Below are 15165 nucleotides of genomic sequence, written 5' to 3' on the forward strand. Positions count from 1 at the left end.
TTCAATTGTATGATGAAAGAAATGTATACATTTATTAAAATGCATATACCAGAAATTGTATCAGTAATAAACCTCCTTTCACAGGGCCCTTGTGAGGAGGTAAATGTAATAATACATATCAAAAAATTTAAATGAATAATAGGTTTAAAATCACACCACTGTGTGCAATGTTGTATAATATAATTAGTTAGATCGGCATTTGTTAGTTCAGAACATGGAACTTTCACAGTCCGCAAACTAGAGTAATATGGGTATATAGACCCGAGTCCATGAGTTAGACACCAATGATGGATGTATATTTACCAGCCAGATTAAGTTAACAGATAGATCGCTCCAAAGAAACTGGTGCCGGCAAGCACCCGAGTCGGGGTCTGTGTGCGCTGAGCACAAGCGCTGGCATGCGCTTCTGCGGCTGGCTTCTGCGGCTGGTCTATGGTTAAAAAAAATGTCTTCTTTTTACTAATTTACAAATCTGTTTAACTTTCTGGCACCAGTTGATTTAAAAAAAAAAGTTTTCCACAGAAGTACCCCTTTAACCCCTTAAGGACCAGGCACATATGAGTACGCCCCTGCGCCCTGGGTCTGAACAAAAAACCAAGTGCTCGTCATTACTGGAGCGGGGACGTCCTCTATCAGACCCCGCTTTACAGTATGGTGATGAGACGGAAGCGGTACGAGGCAATTCGGAAATGCCTGCATTATGCAGATAATGTGGCATGTCCGCCCCGAGGTGATCCCGCCCATGACCGGCTTTACAAAGTGAGGCCGGTCATCGATCACTTTGGGGCCAAATTTTTGGAGGCCTACGTACCGCTCAGGGACCTCTCTGTAGATGAGTCTCTCATCAGTTTTAAGGGGCGACTCATCTTCCACCAGTATATTCCCTCGAAGCGGGCGCGGTATGGCGTGAAACTCTACAAACTCTGCGAGAGTACCTCCGGGTACACTTGCAAGTTTAGAGTACATGAGGGACGAGATTCCCGTATCGAACCCTCAGAATGTCCCCCCACTCTGGGTGTTAGCGGGAAACTCGTTTGAACGTTGTGCACCCATTGCTGGATGAGGGTTTCCACGTATACGTGGATAACTTTTATACCAGCATCCCTCTGTTTAAATCCCTTTCCGCCATGCGGAAGAACCAGAGAGGCCTCCCTCTAAATTTGGTCCAGACGCCTATCCTCAAGGGGGAGTCCCGTGCCCTCACCCATGATAACCTGTTGTTGGTGAAGTATAAGGATAAGAGGGATGTCCTTATGCTCACCCCTATTCATGAGAATGGCAGCACCCCTGTCCCTGTGCGAGGTACCGTGGGACTGGTCCTCAAGCCCGATTGTATTCTGGACTATAATCGGTATATGGGGGGAGTTGATCTCTCAGATCAAGTCCTTAAGCCATATAACGCCATGCGGAAAACACGGGCATGGTACAAAAAAGTTGCGATCTACTTGGTACAGGTTGCCATGTACAACACTTTTGTCTCTGCATAGGCTGCTTCAGGGAGTATCACACTTCCATGGAGCCCTAAATTTTCCCTTTTCAGTTTAATTTTCCATAATTTGACCAATGTACCAAGTCCAGAGTACATTCCAAATTGTTAACCTCCTAAAACCACAAAATTGCCCCAAAAAACTGGAAAAAAAAATACCTGATAAGACCTCTGGGGGTGTTTTTTCAAAAATGGGTCATAGGTCACTGAGTTACTATCATCGGGGACTTTTTTATGTTGCCTCAAATGCGCAGCGCTCTCTCTTCACCTGAGAGGGTGCGCATTTGAGGCAACAGGTTAGGGACGGCCACACACATCACATTCCCAGAATGATGACTCAGAGCATAGGGTTTGGGGTGGGCATATATTTTTTAGTTTTGGCTACGCTCTGGGTCATCATTCTGGGAATATATCCTTTTTTATTATAATTTATAATTTTCTGGCCCATTGTCCCCCATAGTGTTCCCCTATTTTAGGGCTCAGTGCTCCCCCCATTAATGCTCCTTGAGGGGGGGTCCCACATCCTCTGCTATGAAAAGCTCAAGGCCCCTGACTGACCTCATGCCTATACCAAGACCTGGTGTTCACCAGAGGAGCCAAAATCATCCAAAAATCAGGTATGTCCTTACTCCAAAGAAATGTATTTACAAATTGTGGGGTGTCTTTTCTGCTATTAACCCTTGTAAAAATTTAACATTTTGGGGAAAACCCACATTTTAGTGAAAATGTTTTTTTTTTTTTACATATGCAAAAGTAGTGAAACCCCTGTGGGGTATTAAGGCTCACTTTATTCCTTGTTATGTTCCTCAAAGGGTCTAGTTTCCAAAATTGTTTGCCATGTGTTTTTTTTTTGCTGTTCTGGCACCATAGTGGCTTCCTAAATGCGACATGCCCCCTGAGCAAAATTTGCTCTCAAAAAGCCAAATATGACTCCTTCTCTTCTGAGCATTGTAGTTCGCCCGTTGTGCACTTCAGGTCAACTTATGGGGTACCTCCACACCCAGAAGAGATGGGGTTACAAATTTTACAGGGTATTTTCTGCTATTAATCCTTGCAAAAATGTGAAATTTGGGGGGAAACACACATTTTAGTGAAAACATTTTTTTTTTACATATGCAAAAGTCGTGAAACACCTGTGGGGTATTAAGGCTCACTTAATTCCTTGTTACGTTCCTCAAGGGGTCTAGTTTCCAAAATGGTGTGCCGTGTGTTTTTTTTTGCTGTTCTGGCACCATAGGGGCTTCCTAAATGCAACATGCCCCCCAAAAACCATTCAGAAAAACGTACTCTCCAAAATCCCCTTGTCGCTCCTTCGCTTCTGAGCCCTCTTCTGCGCCCGCCGAACACTCTACATAGACATATGAGGTATGTGCTTACTCAAGAGAAATTGGGCTACAAATACATTGGGCTACATTAAAGGTTCATTCGTTTGCCATAGACTTCAATGTTAAAATTATGATGTCCGTGTTTTCTTCCGTTTTTTTCACGGAAGAAAAAATACTGCATGTGCCGTTTTTTTCTTTTATGAAAAAAACGGAAATGAGTGCAAATGGGTGCACACGGATGTAAAGGGATTGTAAAAAAAATCCCATTGACATGAATTGGATTTTTAAAAAAACGTTTTTAAGGGGTGGATAGAGATGGGCTGTAAAATGTATGTAAATCAAGTAATTTATTGCTGTATCATGTAATATGCAATATGAAAAAAAAATAGTATACTATACAATGAATGGAGCTGAGGCTTCTGGCCCCTTCTCTGGTTACATCCAGGTGCTGCATATGTGCAGAACAACTGGTAGGCAGGAGTCCTATGTGTTGCTATCCTATCAATCAGTTATTAGATAGGACATCCTTTAATATTCTATGGAAAACCTCTTTAAAGGGGTGATCCGCCCCTAGACATGTTATCCCCTATCCAAAGGATTGAGTATAAGATGTCTTATTGCGGGGGTCTCGGCACCTCAGACATCCAGTGCATAGAGCGAACTTCGCTCCGCGCTGGATGACTGGTGATGCGGGGCGAAGGCTTGTGATGTCACAGTCACGCCCCGCTCGGGATGTCAGAGTCACGCCCCCTCAATTCAAGTCTATGGGAGGGGCTGTGAGATTGTCATGCCCCCTCCCATACCTTAGACTTGCATTGACGGGGTGTGGTCATGACATCACAAGCGGGGCATGACCGTGATGTCACGAGCTTCCAGCGCTGCACCCGATGCTCTAAATGAATGCGAGGTGCAGCAGGGAGGTCGCGGGGGTCCCCAGCAGCAGGACCCCCACAATCAGACATCTTATCTCTTATCCTTTCAATGTTGACTTATATTGCTATCATACTATAAGCACTTGAAATATAGACATATAATATCAAAATACATAAATCCTTAATAATCATACCATTTAGATACTACTGTATAGTGTAGACTATAGTGCTGCTCATTAAGAGTCATGACATAGCCACAGCCCCCATAACTTCTGAGAATATTGATCAGAAGGAAAACATATCAGTAAAGAGCTTCTCTTGAATACAGTTTTAAAGCTAAAGATGGTACATTTCCTAGCCATCAAAAATTGCCAATGTGAAATGCACTTATGTTACAGCTGTAATACACAGAACTACGTTTATACTAACGTCACAGCTATAAGTGGCCAAATGTCTAACACCATTGGTATATAGTTAGTGCAGTGGTGGACAGTGTTGGGTGGGACACCACCTGGGAGATTTTAAAAATATTATTATTAAGATGGATAAGAGATCACTTTGTTCCCTATGATAATTAGTAAATACAGTAGTTTGGCTACTGATTTACCTCACCACACACTGAGATTCAATATATTAACAGTTTGCCGTCTAAGGACGAGCCGGCTCATCCTGAGACGGCAAGTGGTGTGTGACGCGGGCTCCTGACTCGAGCCCGCGTCATACCGGCCAGCGTTAATAGCCGACATGCGACCACCAGGGACATTTAAACCATCCCTGGTGGTCCAGTGGGGTGGATCTCCCCCCCCCCCCCGCAACGCGATTGTGGAGGGGGGAGATCCACTTCTGAGGTAGCCGGAGGGCTTACCTCTCCACCTGTGCTGGCTGTTGCACTGAGAACGATAAAGCCTGGCAGGACCAGGCTTTATCAATCAAACGTAGAGCACACAGATCAATTGATCTGTTTGAGGAATCTACTGATTCCTCCTAAATGTTCCCTATGGGGACTAAAAGTGTAAAAAAAAAAAAAGTTGAATAAAAAGTTTAAAAACACACACATTAACCCCTTTCATACTAAAAGTGTGAATCTACCCCCCTTTTCCCAAACTCTATATAAAAAATATGTAAACATAATAAAAATAAACATATGTGGTATCGCTGCGTATGTAAATATCGGAACTATAAAATTATAATGTTAATTAAACCGCGCGGTCAATGGCAAATGCGTAAAAGAAATTCCAAAGTCCAAAATTGCATATTTTTAGTCACTTTGTATACCCTAACAAAATGTATAAAAAGTGATCAAAAGGTCCCGTCAAAACTAAAATGGTACCGATAAAAACTTCAGATCACCGCAAAAAAAATTAGCCCTCATATATCCCAGTATTTGGAAAAATAAAAAAGTTATAGGGGTCAGAAGATGACGATTTTACACATACTAATTTTAGTGCATATAGTTATAATTTGTTTTAAGTAGTAAAATAAAAAAATAAAACCTAAATAAATTAGGTATCCTTGTAACTGTATGGACCGACAGAATAAAGATAGGGTGTCATTTGTACCGAAAAGTGCACTACATAGAATCGGAAGCTCCCAAAAGTTACAAAATTGTGTTTTTTTTTTCAATTTTGCCCCACAAATAAATTTTTCAGGTTTTGCGGTAAATTTTGTGGTGAAATGATTGATGTCATTATAAAGTACAATTGGTGGTACAAAAAAGCCCTCATGTGGGTCTGTATGTGCAAAATTGAAAGCGTTATGATTTTTAGAAGGTGATGAAGAAAAAACGAAAGTGCAAAAACTGAAAAACCCTTTGTCCTTAAGGGGTTAACCCCTTAAGGACGCAGGACGTAAATGTACGTCCTGGTGAGGTGGTACTTAATGCACCAGGACGTACATTTACGTCCTAAGCATAACCGCGGGCATCTGAGCGATGCCCGTGTCATGCGCGGCTGATCCCGGCTGCTGATCGCAGCCAGGGACCCGCCGGCAATGGCCGACGCCCGCGATCTCGCGGGCGTCCGCCATTAATCCCTCAGGTGCCGGAATCAATACAGATCCCGGCATCTGCGGCAGTTCGCCATTTAAATGAACGATCGGATCGCCCGCAGCGCTGCTGCGGGGATCCGATCATTCATAACGCCGCACGGAGGTCCCCTCTCCTTCCTCCGTGCGGCTCCCGGCGTCTCCTGCTCTGGTCTGTGATCGAGCAGACCAGAGCAGGAGATGACCGATAATACTGATCTGTTCTATGTCCTATACATAGAACAGATCAGTATTAGCAATCATGGTATTGCTATGAATAGTCCCCTATGGGGACTATTCAAGTGTAAAAAAAAATGTAAAAAAATGTAAAAGTAAAAGTAAAAAAAAAGTGAAAAATCCCCTCCCCCAATAAAAAAGTAAAACGTCCGTTTTTTCATATTTTACCCCCAAAAAGCGTAAAAAACATTTTTTATAGACATATTTGGTATCGCCGCGTGCGTAAATGTCCGAACTATTAAAATAAAATGTTAATGATCCCTTACGGTGAACGGCGTGAACGAAAAAAAATAAAAAAAAGTCCAAAATTCCTACTTTTTTAATACATTTTATTAAAAAAAAATTATAAAAAATGTATTAAAAGTTTTTTATATGCAAATGTGGTATCAAAAAAAAGTACAGATCATGGCGCTAAAAATGAGCCCCCATACCGCCACTTATACGGAAAAATAAAAAAGTTAGAGGTCATCAAAATAAAGGGATTATAAACGTACTAATTTGGTTAAAAAGTTTGTGATTTTTTTTAAGCTCAACAATAATATAAAAGTATATAATAATGGGTATCATTTTAATCGTATTGACCCTCAGAATAAAGAACACATGTCATTTTTACCATAAATTGTACGGCGTGAAAACAAAACCTTCCAAAATTAGCAAAATTGCGTTTTTCGTTTTAATTTCCCCACAAAAATAGTGTTTTTTGGTTGCGCCATACATTTTATGATATAATGAGTGATGTCATTACAAAGGACAACTGGTTGCGCAAAAAACAAGCCCTCATACTAGTCTGTGAATGAAAATATCAAAGAGTTATGATTTCTAGAAGGCGAGGAGGAAAAAATGAAAACGTAAAAATTAAATTGTCTGAGTCCTTAAGGCCAAAATGGGCTGAGTCCTTAAGGGGTTAAACAAGACTTATCCACGACAACATTGCCCTTGAAGAGCATTTTATGGTCTACAAGAAAAGCTGTACAGATCTCCAACAATTTGCTGTTTTAGGAAGTCTGTCAAAAGCTGATTTTTTCTTTTTTGTTGTGATATGCACTTCATATCTTGCTGTTATTTTCTGCTTTTACAGGTGCATTTCTAGTGCCATATCTGTTTTTTATGATAATTGCTGGGATGCCTCTTTTCTACATGGAATTGGCTATAGGACAGTTCAACAGAGAAGGAGCTGCAGGTGTTTGGAAGATATGTCCAATATTCAAAGGTAAACATGCATGTTTAAGCTTTACATTTGGGAAGTCATTAATAGTGTTAAGCCAATTTACAGTAAATGCAGGTAAAACCTTGTGGTTCGGTCGTTGATTCGTTTAGTCTGCATAAATAGACTGTACCAATCTTTTCCAGGCACCTGGAGCATTTAGAAAACAGAACAAATTTAAGCGGACTAAAGCAATCAATAGCTGATCCATCAGGTACAGATTTGGCTGCATTTATTGTAAGTGATCACTAGCTGACTACGCTTAAGCCATTGAATTGAATGGGCCCGTGCTTGTCCAAGCATGATTAACTATCAATGTTCATGCTGTAATCTATGGTAGTTATAATGCAATTCCCTCTTTAAACAAATATGGGATTTAACAAAACCTGTGTAGAGGAAGAGTTGTGCAGTTGCCCATACCAGCCTAACAGATTGCTTATTTCATTTTTTAGAGCCCTTTTTTTAAATCAGATATTTATAAAATTTTTGAACATTTTTTAAACATACAGACAAAGAAACAATTGATTCGGTTCCAACGAGGAGGGTAACCGGACCAGGTAGGGAGCAGCAACCTCCCAGGGGAGCACAGGAGACCGGGTTCCCAGTGCAGGAGAGGCCGAGGCTCTGGGGCCTATATCCCGTGGTGGAGGCCGCCAGCCCCAAAACAGGAGGGAGCCACAGAAAACAGGGCCAGAAGGTAGCAAAGAGCAGTGGGGGCACCACTACAGAGGCAGATGACCACAAATATGCAGGATGGCAGGGATAAATGGAGGATAAACTGGCAGGATGGCGGGAGCTCTAAACAGGCGTGTCCGCTCAGGCAGCCATGCAGACCACGCCCCTCTTCAGAGGCCTTTTTAAAAATGAAAGAAGCAATCTAGTTGGTTGCTATGGGCAACTGCACACCTTTTACAGTAGACAGGTTTTGTTAATCTCCCCTATCCTCAATAAGGATTGCTAATCCAAAAATATCTAAAAGACTGGTATTATGTATGCATCACTTTATATGGAGGTGCAGATTTTTGTACAGCATCATTGGTGGCAGGACAACATTTAAATTGTTCTCTGTAGTAAATGAACAACCAGTGCTGTGGCTGATATGGTAGTGGAATTGGTATGCTGGATGGACAGAAACAGGAACCTAGACAAAAAGAATTTTTGAGGCTCAAGGTCTTTGGATAAGGAACACACTTGTTGGTTAAAATATATGAAATATTAATTAATTAATTAATTAATTAATTACTATCAACTGATAGTCCGGGATCACAGGGCCCTTGTAAATCCACGGAATCCGTGGATTTACAAGTGCCCTGTGATCCCGGACTATCAGTTGATAGTAATTAATTCATTAATAAATATTTCATATATTTTAACCAACAAGTGTGTTCCTTATCCAAAGACCTTGAGCCTCAAAAATTATTTTTGTCTAGTCCTCCCTTTTCAGACACCTTGGGTACAGGTGTTAGTTTGAGTTGCCCGGGTCATTCTAGTGAAACTTTCCGCAGGAGCCTCTCCGTCCTTTTTTCTATATTAGAAACAGGAACCTGCCTGCTACATTTAAGATACATTGGAGATAATTTAGGACAAGAAGAAATAGGTGCTTTTTGGCTGTCTCCAGCTTAATAAAATGCAAATTATGGAGATTACTTTACAGCATGCTTAATTATGCAAAGTGTTAATTTGGCAGTGTTAAATACTGCAGAGAAATTGAGAAAAATCAATAGTTGAAACTGCATTTAGATGTAAGGAGATCATTTAAAGGCGTTATTCACCATAAGGTGATTTAAGTACGTACCTGCCAGACAGTAATAACCATGCTTAGGACGGATCTGCGCTTGTCTTGGGGCTAAATGGCTATGTTGTGAGAATGCCACAAAACTGAGGATATATTTTTGTGAACTGGCTATTTGCTTTTAGAGTTTACTACAAATCCCATATTTCCTTGTTTGTTAGTGTAAGGTCCATTTTCTCCCTCCCACACATCAGCCAGCCCACCCATTGAAACACACCTGTGATTTCTTCAATGCAACAGACCAGTGTTTTCTGACCAGGGTGCCTCCAGCTGTTGCAAAACAGAATGATCTTCCTGCCACTCAGCGGTCACTTCACCCATTGAAGCAAAGACAGACTCACTCTGATGACCTGACTAGTGATGTAATGTCTCAAGCTGCACTACAACCTGGGAAAACCAAAGACACTCAATTTGTAAACCTTGGGGCAAAAATCATAGAAGAATTGCAAGACCACCATGAAACATAGGTGCAGACACTACATTATGAACTACACAAACTTTACGGCCCCTGTAGCATAAAAAATATCCTAGAATACCCCTTTAAGACTTTAGTTAGGGAATTCTCTGTACAGTGTAAAATACCTAAACAAGATTGTGAGGCTATGTTCACATGCCAGAATTTCCGGGCGGAATTCCGCATTGGTATTCCGCCCAGAGATCCGCAGCAGAGTCCCATTGGTTTCAATGGGATTCTGCTGCGCTGTGCACATAGCTGAACTTCCTGGCGGGAAACATCTGGCACGGAAATACAAATGTCCATTCTTCCTGCGGACTCCGCATGGAATGCATTGCTGTCTATGAGACGGCACATTTCTGAGCAGTCCTAGCGCCAGCATATCATGCCAGCTTCCTCAGAATGTCCACACAGAGATTTTCCGTGCGGACATTCTGACATGTGAACATAGTCTTAGAGTTCTGAAGAAACTTAGCTGATCAATTGAGAGTAGACTAAGTATTCCAAGAGTTTAGAGGTGATGACGTGGGCCGTACCAGGGGACCGGTTCTAAGAAGTTACTGGTTTTCACCAGAGCCCGCCGCAAGGCGGGATGGACTTGCTGTGGCGGTAACTCCCAGGTCGTATCCCCTGATAGTGACTTGACCTCACTGACAGCTGAGATAGGCATGGTACACAGGGACAAGGCGAAGGCAAGGTCGGACGTAGCAAGAGGTCAAGGCAGGCGGCAAAGGTTCGTAGTCAGGGGCAACGGCAAAGGGTCTGGATACACAGGCTAGGGATACACAAAACGCTTTCTTAGGGCACTAGGGCAACAAGATCCGGCAAGGACAGGAAGGGGAAGTGGGGTTTTTATGTATTTTGCACTGATTGGGCCAGGCACCAATTAGTGGTGCACTGGCCCTTTAAATTTCATAAAGCCGGCATGCACGCGCCATAGAGGGCGGGGCCGCGCGCGCCGGGATAGAAGTGAAGGGGGATGCGGTTGGTAAGAGACATGGGACGCGATCCGTGAGCGGGCACGTCCTGTCCCGTGGATCGAGTCCCCTTCGGTGACAGAGGAGCAGCGCTCACGGTCAGCGGCGCCGACCGGAGCGCTGCAAGCAGACGGACGCTGCGAGCGCTCCGGGGATGCAGCGGGACCCGGAGGGCTCGGCGTTACAGTAGCCCTCCCTTAGAACTCCCCCTCTTTTTGGAACCCAAGAATCTACGAATGAGTTCCTTGTCAAGGATATTAGCCTTGGGTTCCCAAGACCTCTCTTCGGGGCCACAATTCTCCCAATCAACAAGATTTTTTTTTTTTTTTTTTTTACCTCAGACGACCTTAGAGGAATACGAAGAGAAGAAGGAAGATGGAGCTTATAGGAGACGGAATTGATTTGATTTTTGATTTTAAATGGCCCAAGGTACCGAGGACCAAGCTTGTAGCTAGGGACACGGAAACTGATGTATTTGGCAGAGAGCCACACTTTGTCCCCGGGGGCAAAGACAGGAGGAATTCTTCTCTTTTTATCAGCATGTCTCTTCATGCGAGATGAGGCCAGTAGGAGCGACTTTTGAGTTTTCTTCCAGATAGAGGAGAAGTCTTGTGTCAATTCATCTACGGCAGGGACTCCAGATGAAATGGGAATGGGGAGGGGGGAAGCGGATGACGGTCGTACTCCACAAAAAATGGAGATTTGGAGGAAGATTCAGAATTTTTGAAGTTGTACGAGAATTCAAACCAGGGCAGAAGGTCAACCCAATCATCTTGGCGGGAGGAAACAAAATGTCGCAGGTAGTCACCAAGAATCTGGTTCACTCTTTCCACTTGTCCATTGGATTGCGGATGATTAGCAGAAGAAAAATGTAATTCGATTTTTAATTGACTGGAAAGTGCCCTCCAAAATTTTGAGACAAATTGAACGCCTCTATCAGAGACAATATGCGTGGGAAGCCCGTGGAGACGGAAAATTTGGAGAAAAAATTGTTTTGCCAATTGATGCGCAGAAGGAAGGCCTGGAAGTGGGACAAAATGAGCCATTTTGGAAAAGCGATAAAATGACCATCCAAATGACAGTGTTGCCATGAGGTGAAGGAAGGTCGGTGATTAAGTCCATAGCTATATGGGACCATGGTTGTTCAGGCACAGGCAGAGGAAGGAGAAGACCAGCAGGCTTCTGGCGTGGAGTCTTGTCATGTGCACACACTGTACAGGCCCGTACGAAATCCGTCACATCTTTCTCCAGGGAGGACCACCAATATTGTCTGGCAATTAGCTGTATGGACTTTTTGATTCCAGCATGACCAGCCAGGTGGGAGGAATGACCCCATTTGAGAGTTTGGAGGCGAAGACGTGGAGGAACATAAGTTTTTCCCGGAGGAAGAGGCACCAGAGAAGCAGGAGCAGAGGAGATCAGACAATCTGGAGGTATGATGTGCTGAGGAAGAGCTTCGGATTCTAAGGCATCGGTGGAACGTGATAGAGCATCTGCCCTGACATACTTGTCCGCAGGGCGAAAATGAATCTGAAAATTGAAACGGGCAAAAAACAACGACCATCTAGCCTGGCAAGGATTTAAACGCTGGGCGGACTGAAGATAAGACAAATTTTTGTGGTCCGTGTAGATGATGATGGGATGAAGGGACCCTTCCAGAAGATGTCTCCACTCTTCAGGTGCCAACTTAATGGCCAATAATTCACGGTCACCTATAGAATTGTTTTTTTCAGGAGGAGAAAAAGTTTTGGAGAAAAATCCGCAAGTGACGTTTTTTCCCTTAGCGGTTTTTAGAAGAAGGACAGCTCCGGCTCCGACTGAGGAGGCGTCAACCTCAAGGAAGAAAGGTTTGAGAGGATCTGGCCTGGACAAGACTGGTGCAGAGGCGAAGGCGGCTTTGAGGTGGTTAAAGGCTTCCTCCGCCTGCGGTGGCCAGGATTTCGGATTAGCATTTTTCTTGGTCAATGCTACAGTGGGAGCAACGATGGTGGAGAAGTGGGGAATGAATTGTCGTAATAATTAGCAAATCCAAGAAATCGTTGGATAGCTCGCAGACCAGTGGGGTGTGGCCAATCTATTACCACCGATAGCTTGTCAGGGTCCATTTGAAGGCCTTGACCGGACACTATGCATCCCAGGAAAGGTAGACTGCTGCGCTCAGAGACATTTTTCAATTTTGACATAAAGTTGGTTTTTGCGCAGGCACTGAAGCACTTGACGGACACGGAGGCGGTGTTCGTCTAGGTTGGGGCAGAAAATGAGGATGTCATCAAGATACGACTACCACACAGAAATACATCAAGTCCCGAAAAATCTCATTGACAAAGTCCTGAAAGACTGCAGGGGCATTGAAAAGCCCAAAGGGCATGACAAGGTACTCAAAGTGTCCATCTCTAGTATTGAAGGCGGTTTTCCATTCATCACCTTCTCAAATACGGATGAGATTATAGGCACCCCTGAGATCGAGCTTGGTAAAAAATTTTTGCTCCCCGCAGGCGATCAAATAGTTCTGAGATGAGAGGCAGAGGATAACGGTTCTTTACACTGATTTTGTTAAGACCGCAGTAATCAATGAAAGACCATAGGGATCCATCTTTTTTGGCAACGAAAAAGAAGCCTGCTCCTGCAGGAGATGAAGATTTTCGAATAAAACCCTTTTTAAGGTTTTCTTGTATATATTCAGACATGGCCTGCGTTTCAGGAGCGGATAGTGGGAAAATCCTGCCACGGGGTGGAGTAGTGCCAGGAAGCAAATCAATAGGACAGTCAAAGGGTGTGTGTGGCCGTAAGACTTCTGCTTGCTTTTTGAGAAAACATCAGAGTAGTCCTGATAGACTTGACAGGTAGGAACAGACTCGAGACATCGTTTGTGGCAGGAAGATCCCCAACTTTTAATGACCCCAGTGGCCCAGTCGAGGGTAGGTGCGTGACGCTGGAGCCAGGGAAGACCAAGAAGAATTTCAGATGTACAGTTGGGTAATACAAAAAATTCAATACTCTCATGATGGAGATCTCCAACGCTCATGAACAGAGGTTCTGTGCGATAACGCACGGTGCAGACCAGTCTCTCTCCATTTACAGATGAAATGAAGAGAGGTTTGACAAGACGGGTAACAGGGATATTGAATTTATTGATGAGAGAGGCTTCAATTAAATTTCCTGCTGAACCTGAGTCCAGAAAAGCCACAGCGGAGAAGGAAGTATTGGTACTTGCAGGTAGAGAAATCCGCACAGGTATAGTCAGACGTGGAGAGGATGAATTCACACCTAGTAATGCCTCTCCCACGTTAACTAGGTGCGCACGTTTCCCTGACGCGGAGGACGAATAGGGCAGTCCTTTAGGAAATGTTCGGTACTAGCACAGTACAGGCACAAATTTTCATTTCTGCGGCGAGTCCTCTCTTCTTGGGTCAAGCGGGACCGAACCACTTACATAGCCTCCTCGGTGGGAGGCACAGGAGTAGGTTGCAGTGGACTCTGGAAAAGAGGTGCCAAGCGAAGAAACCGCCTGGTGCGAACAAAATCCTTTTCTTGGCGGAGCTCCTGGCGTCTTTCAGAGAAACGCATATCAATGCGGGTGGCCAACTGGATAAGTTCAGACAGGGTAGCAGGAATTTCTTGTGCGGCCAGAACATCTTTGATGTGGCTGGATAAACCTTTCTTGAAGGTCGCGCAGAGGGCCTCATTGTTCCAGGCGAGTTCAGAGGCGAGGGTACGGAACTGTATGGCATATTCGCCCACTGAAGAGTTCCCTTGGACAAGATTCAGAAGAGCCGTCTTGGCTGAGGAAGCCCGGGATGGCTCCTCAAAGACAGTGCGTACTTCAGAGAAGAAGGACTGGATGGACGCAGTTGCAGGATCGTTGCGGTCCCAAAGCGGTGTGGCCCAGGACAAGGCCTTTCCAGACAACAAGCTGACCACGACAGCCACCTTAGACCGTTCTGTGGGGAACTGGTCCGATATCATCTCGAGGTGCAGGGAACATTGAGACAGGAACCCACGGCACATCTTAGAGTCCCCATCAAATTTCTCAGGAAGAGACAGGCGGACTCGAGAGGTAGAAGCGGCAGCTCGCAGTGGAGGGGAAGCTGGAGCTGGCGGAGGAGATGATTGACGCTGTGGAGGAAGAAGCTGCTGGAACATGGCGGTCAACTGCAACAGCTGTTGTCCTTGTTGGGCGAACTGTTGAGACTGCTGGGCAACCATGGTGGTGAAGTCAGCGAGATTTGGCAACGGCACCTCAGCGGGATCCATGGCCGGATCTACTGTCAGGAACCGGACTGGTATGCGGGTAGTGGATCCTCTGTATCAGTGAGGCGATGACGTGGGCCGTACCAGGGGACCGGTTCTAAGAAGTTACTGGTTTTCACCAGAGCCCGCCGCAAGGCGGGATGGACTTGCTGCGGCGGAAACTCCCAGGTCGTATCCCCTGATAGCGACTCGACCTCACTGACAGCTGAGATAGGCGTGGCACACAGGGTCAAGGCGAAGGCAAGGTCAGACGTAGCAAGAGGTCAAGGCAGGCAGCAAATGTTCGTAGTCAGGGGCAACGTCAAAGGGTCTGGATACACAGGCTAGGGATACACAAAACGCTTTCTCAGGGCACTAGGGCAACAAGATCCGGCAAGGACAGGAAGGAGAAGTGGGGTTTTTATGTGTTTTGCACTGATTGGGCCAGGCACCAATTAGTGGTGCACTGGCCCTTTAAATTTCATTGAGCTGGATGGAAGTGAAGGGGGATGCGGCTGATAAGAGACATGGGACACGATCCGTGAGCGGGCATGTCCCTTCCCACG

At 44.6% G+C, this 15165-nt stretch overlaps 1 protein-coding gene across 1 annotated transcript in view; it reads left to right on the forward strand.

Annotated features, from left to right (window-relative positions):
- Nucleotides 1-15165, forward strand: part of SLC6A3 (solute carrier family 6 member 3) — a 92740-nt gene that overhangs the window by 11974 nt on the left and 65601 nt on the right. The window contains exon 3 of the mRNA XM_056518454.1: nt 7021-7152. Coding sequence (XP_056374429.1) covers nt 7021-7152 — 132 coding nt within the window. The remainder of the gene's footprint in view (nt 1-7020; nt 7153-15165) is intronic.

This window comes from Hyla sarda, chromosome 5 (genome assembly GCF_029499605.1).
Source record: "Hyla sarda isolate aHylSar1 chromosome 5, aHylSar1.hap1, whole genome shotgun sequence".
Taxonomy (NCBI): domain Eukaryota; kingdom Metazoa; phylum Chordata; class Amphibia; order Anura; family Hylidae; genus Hyla; species Hyla sarda.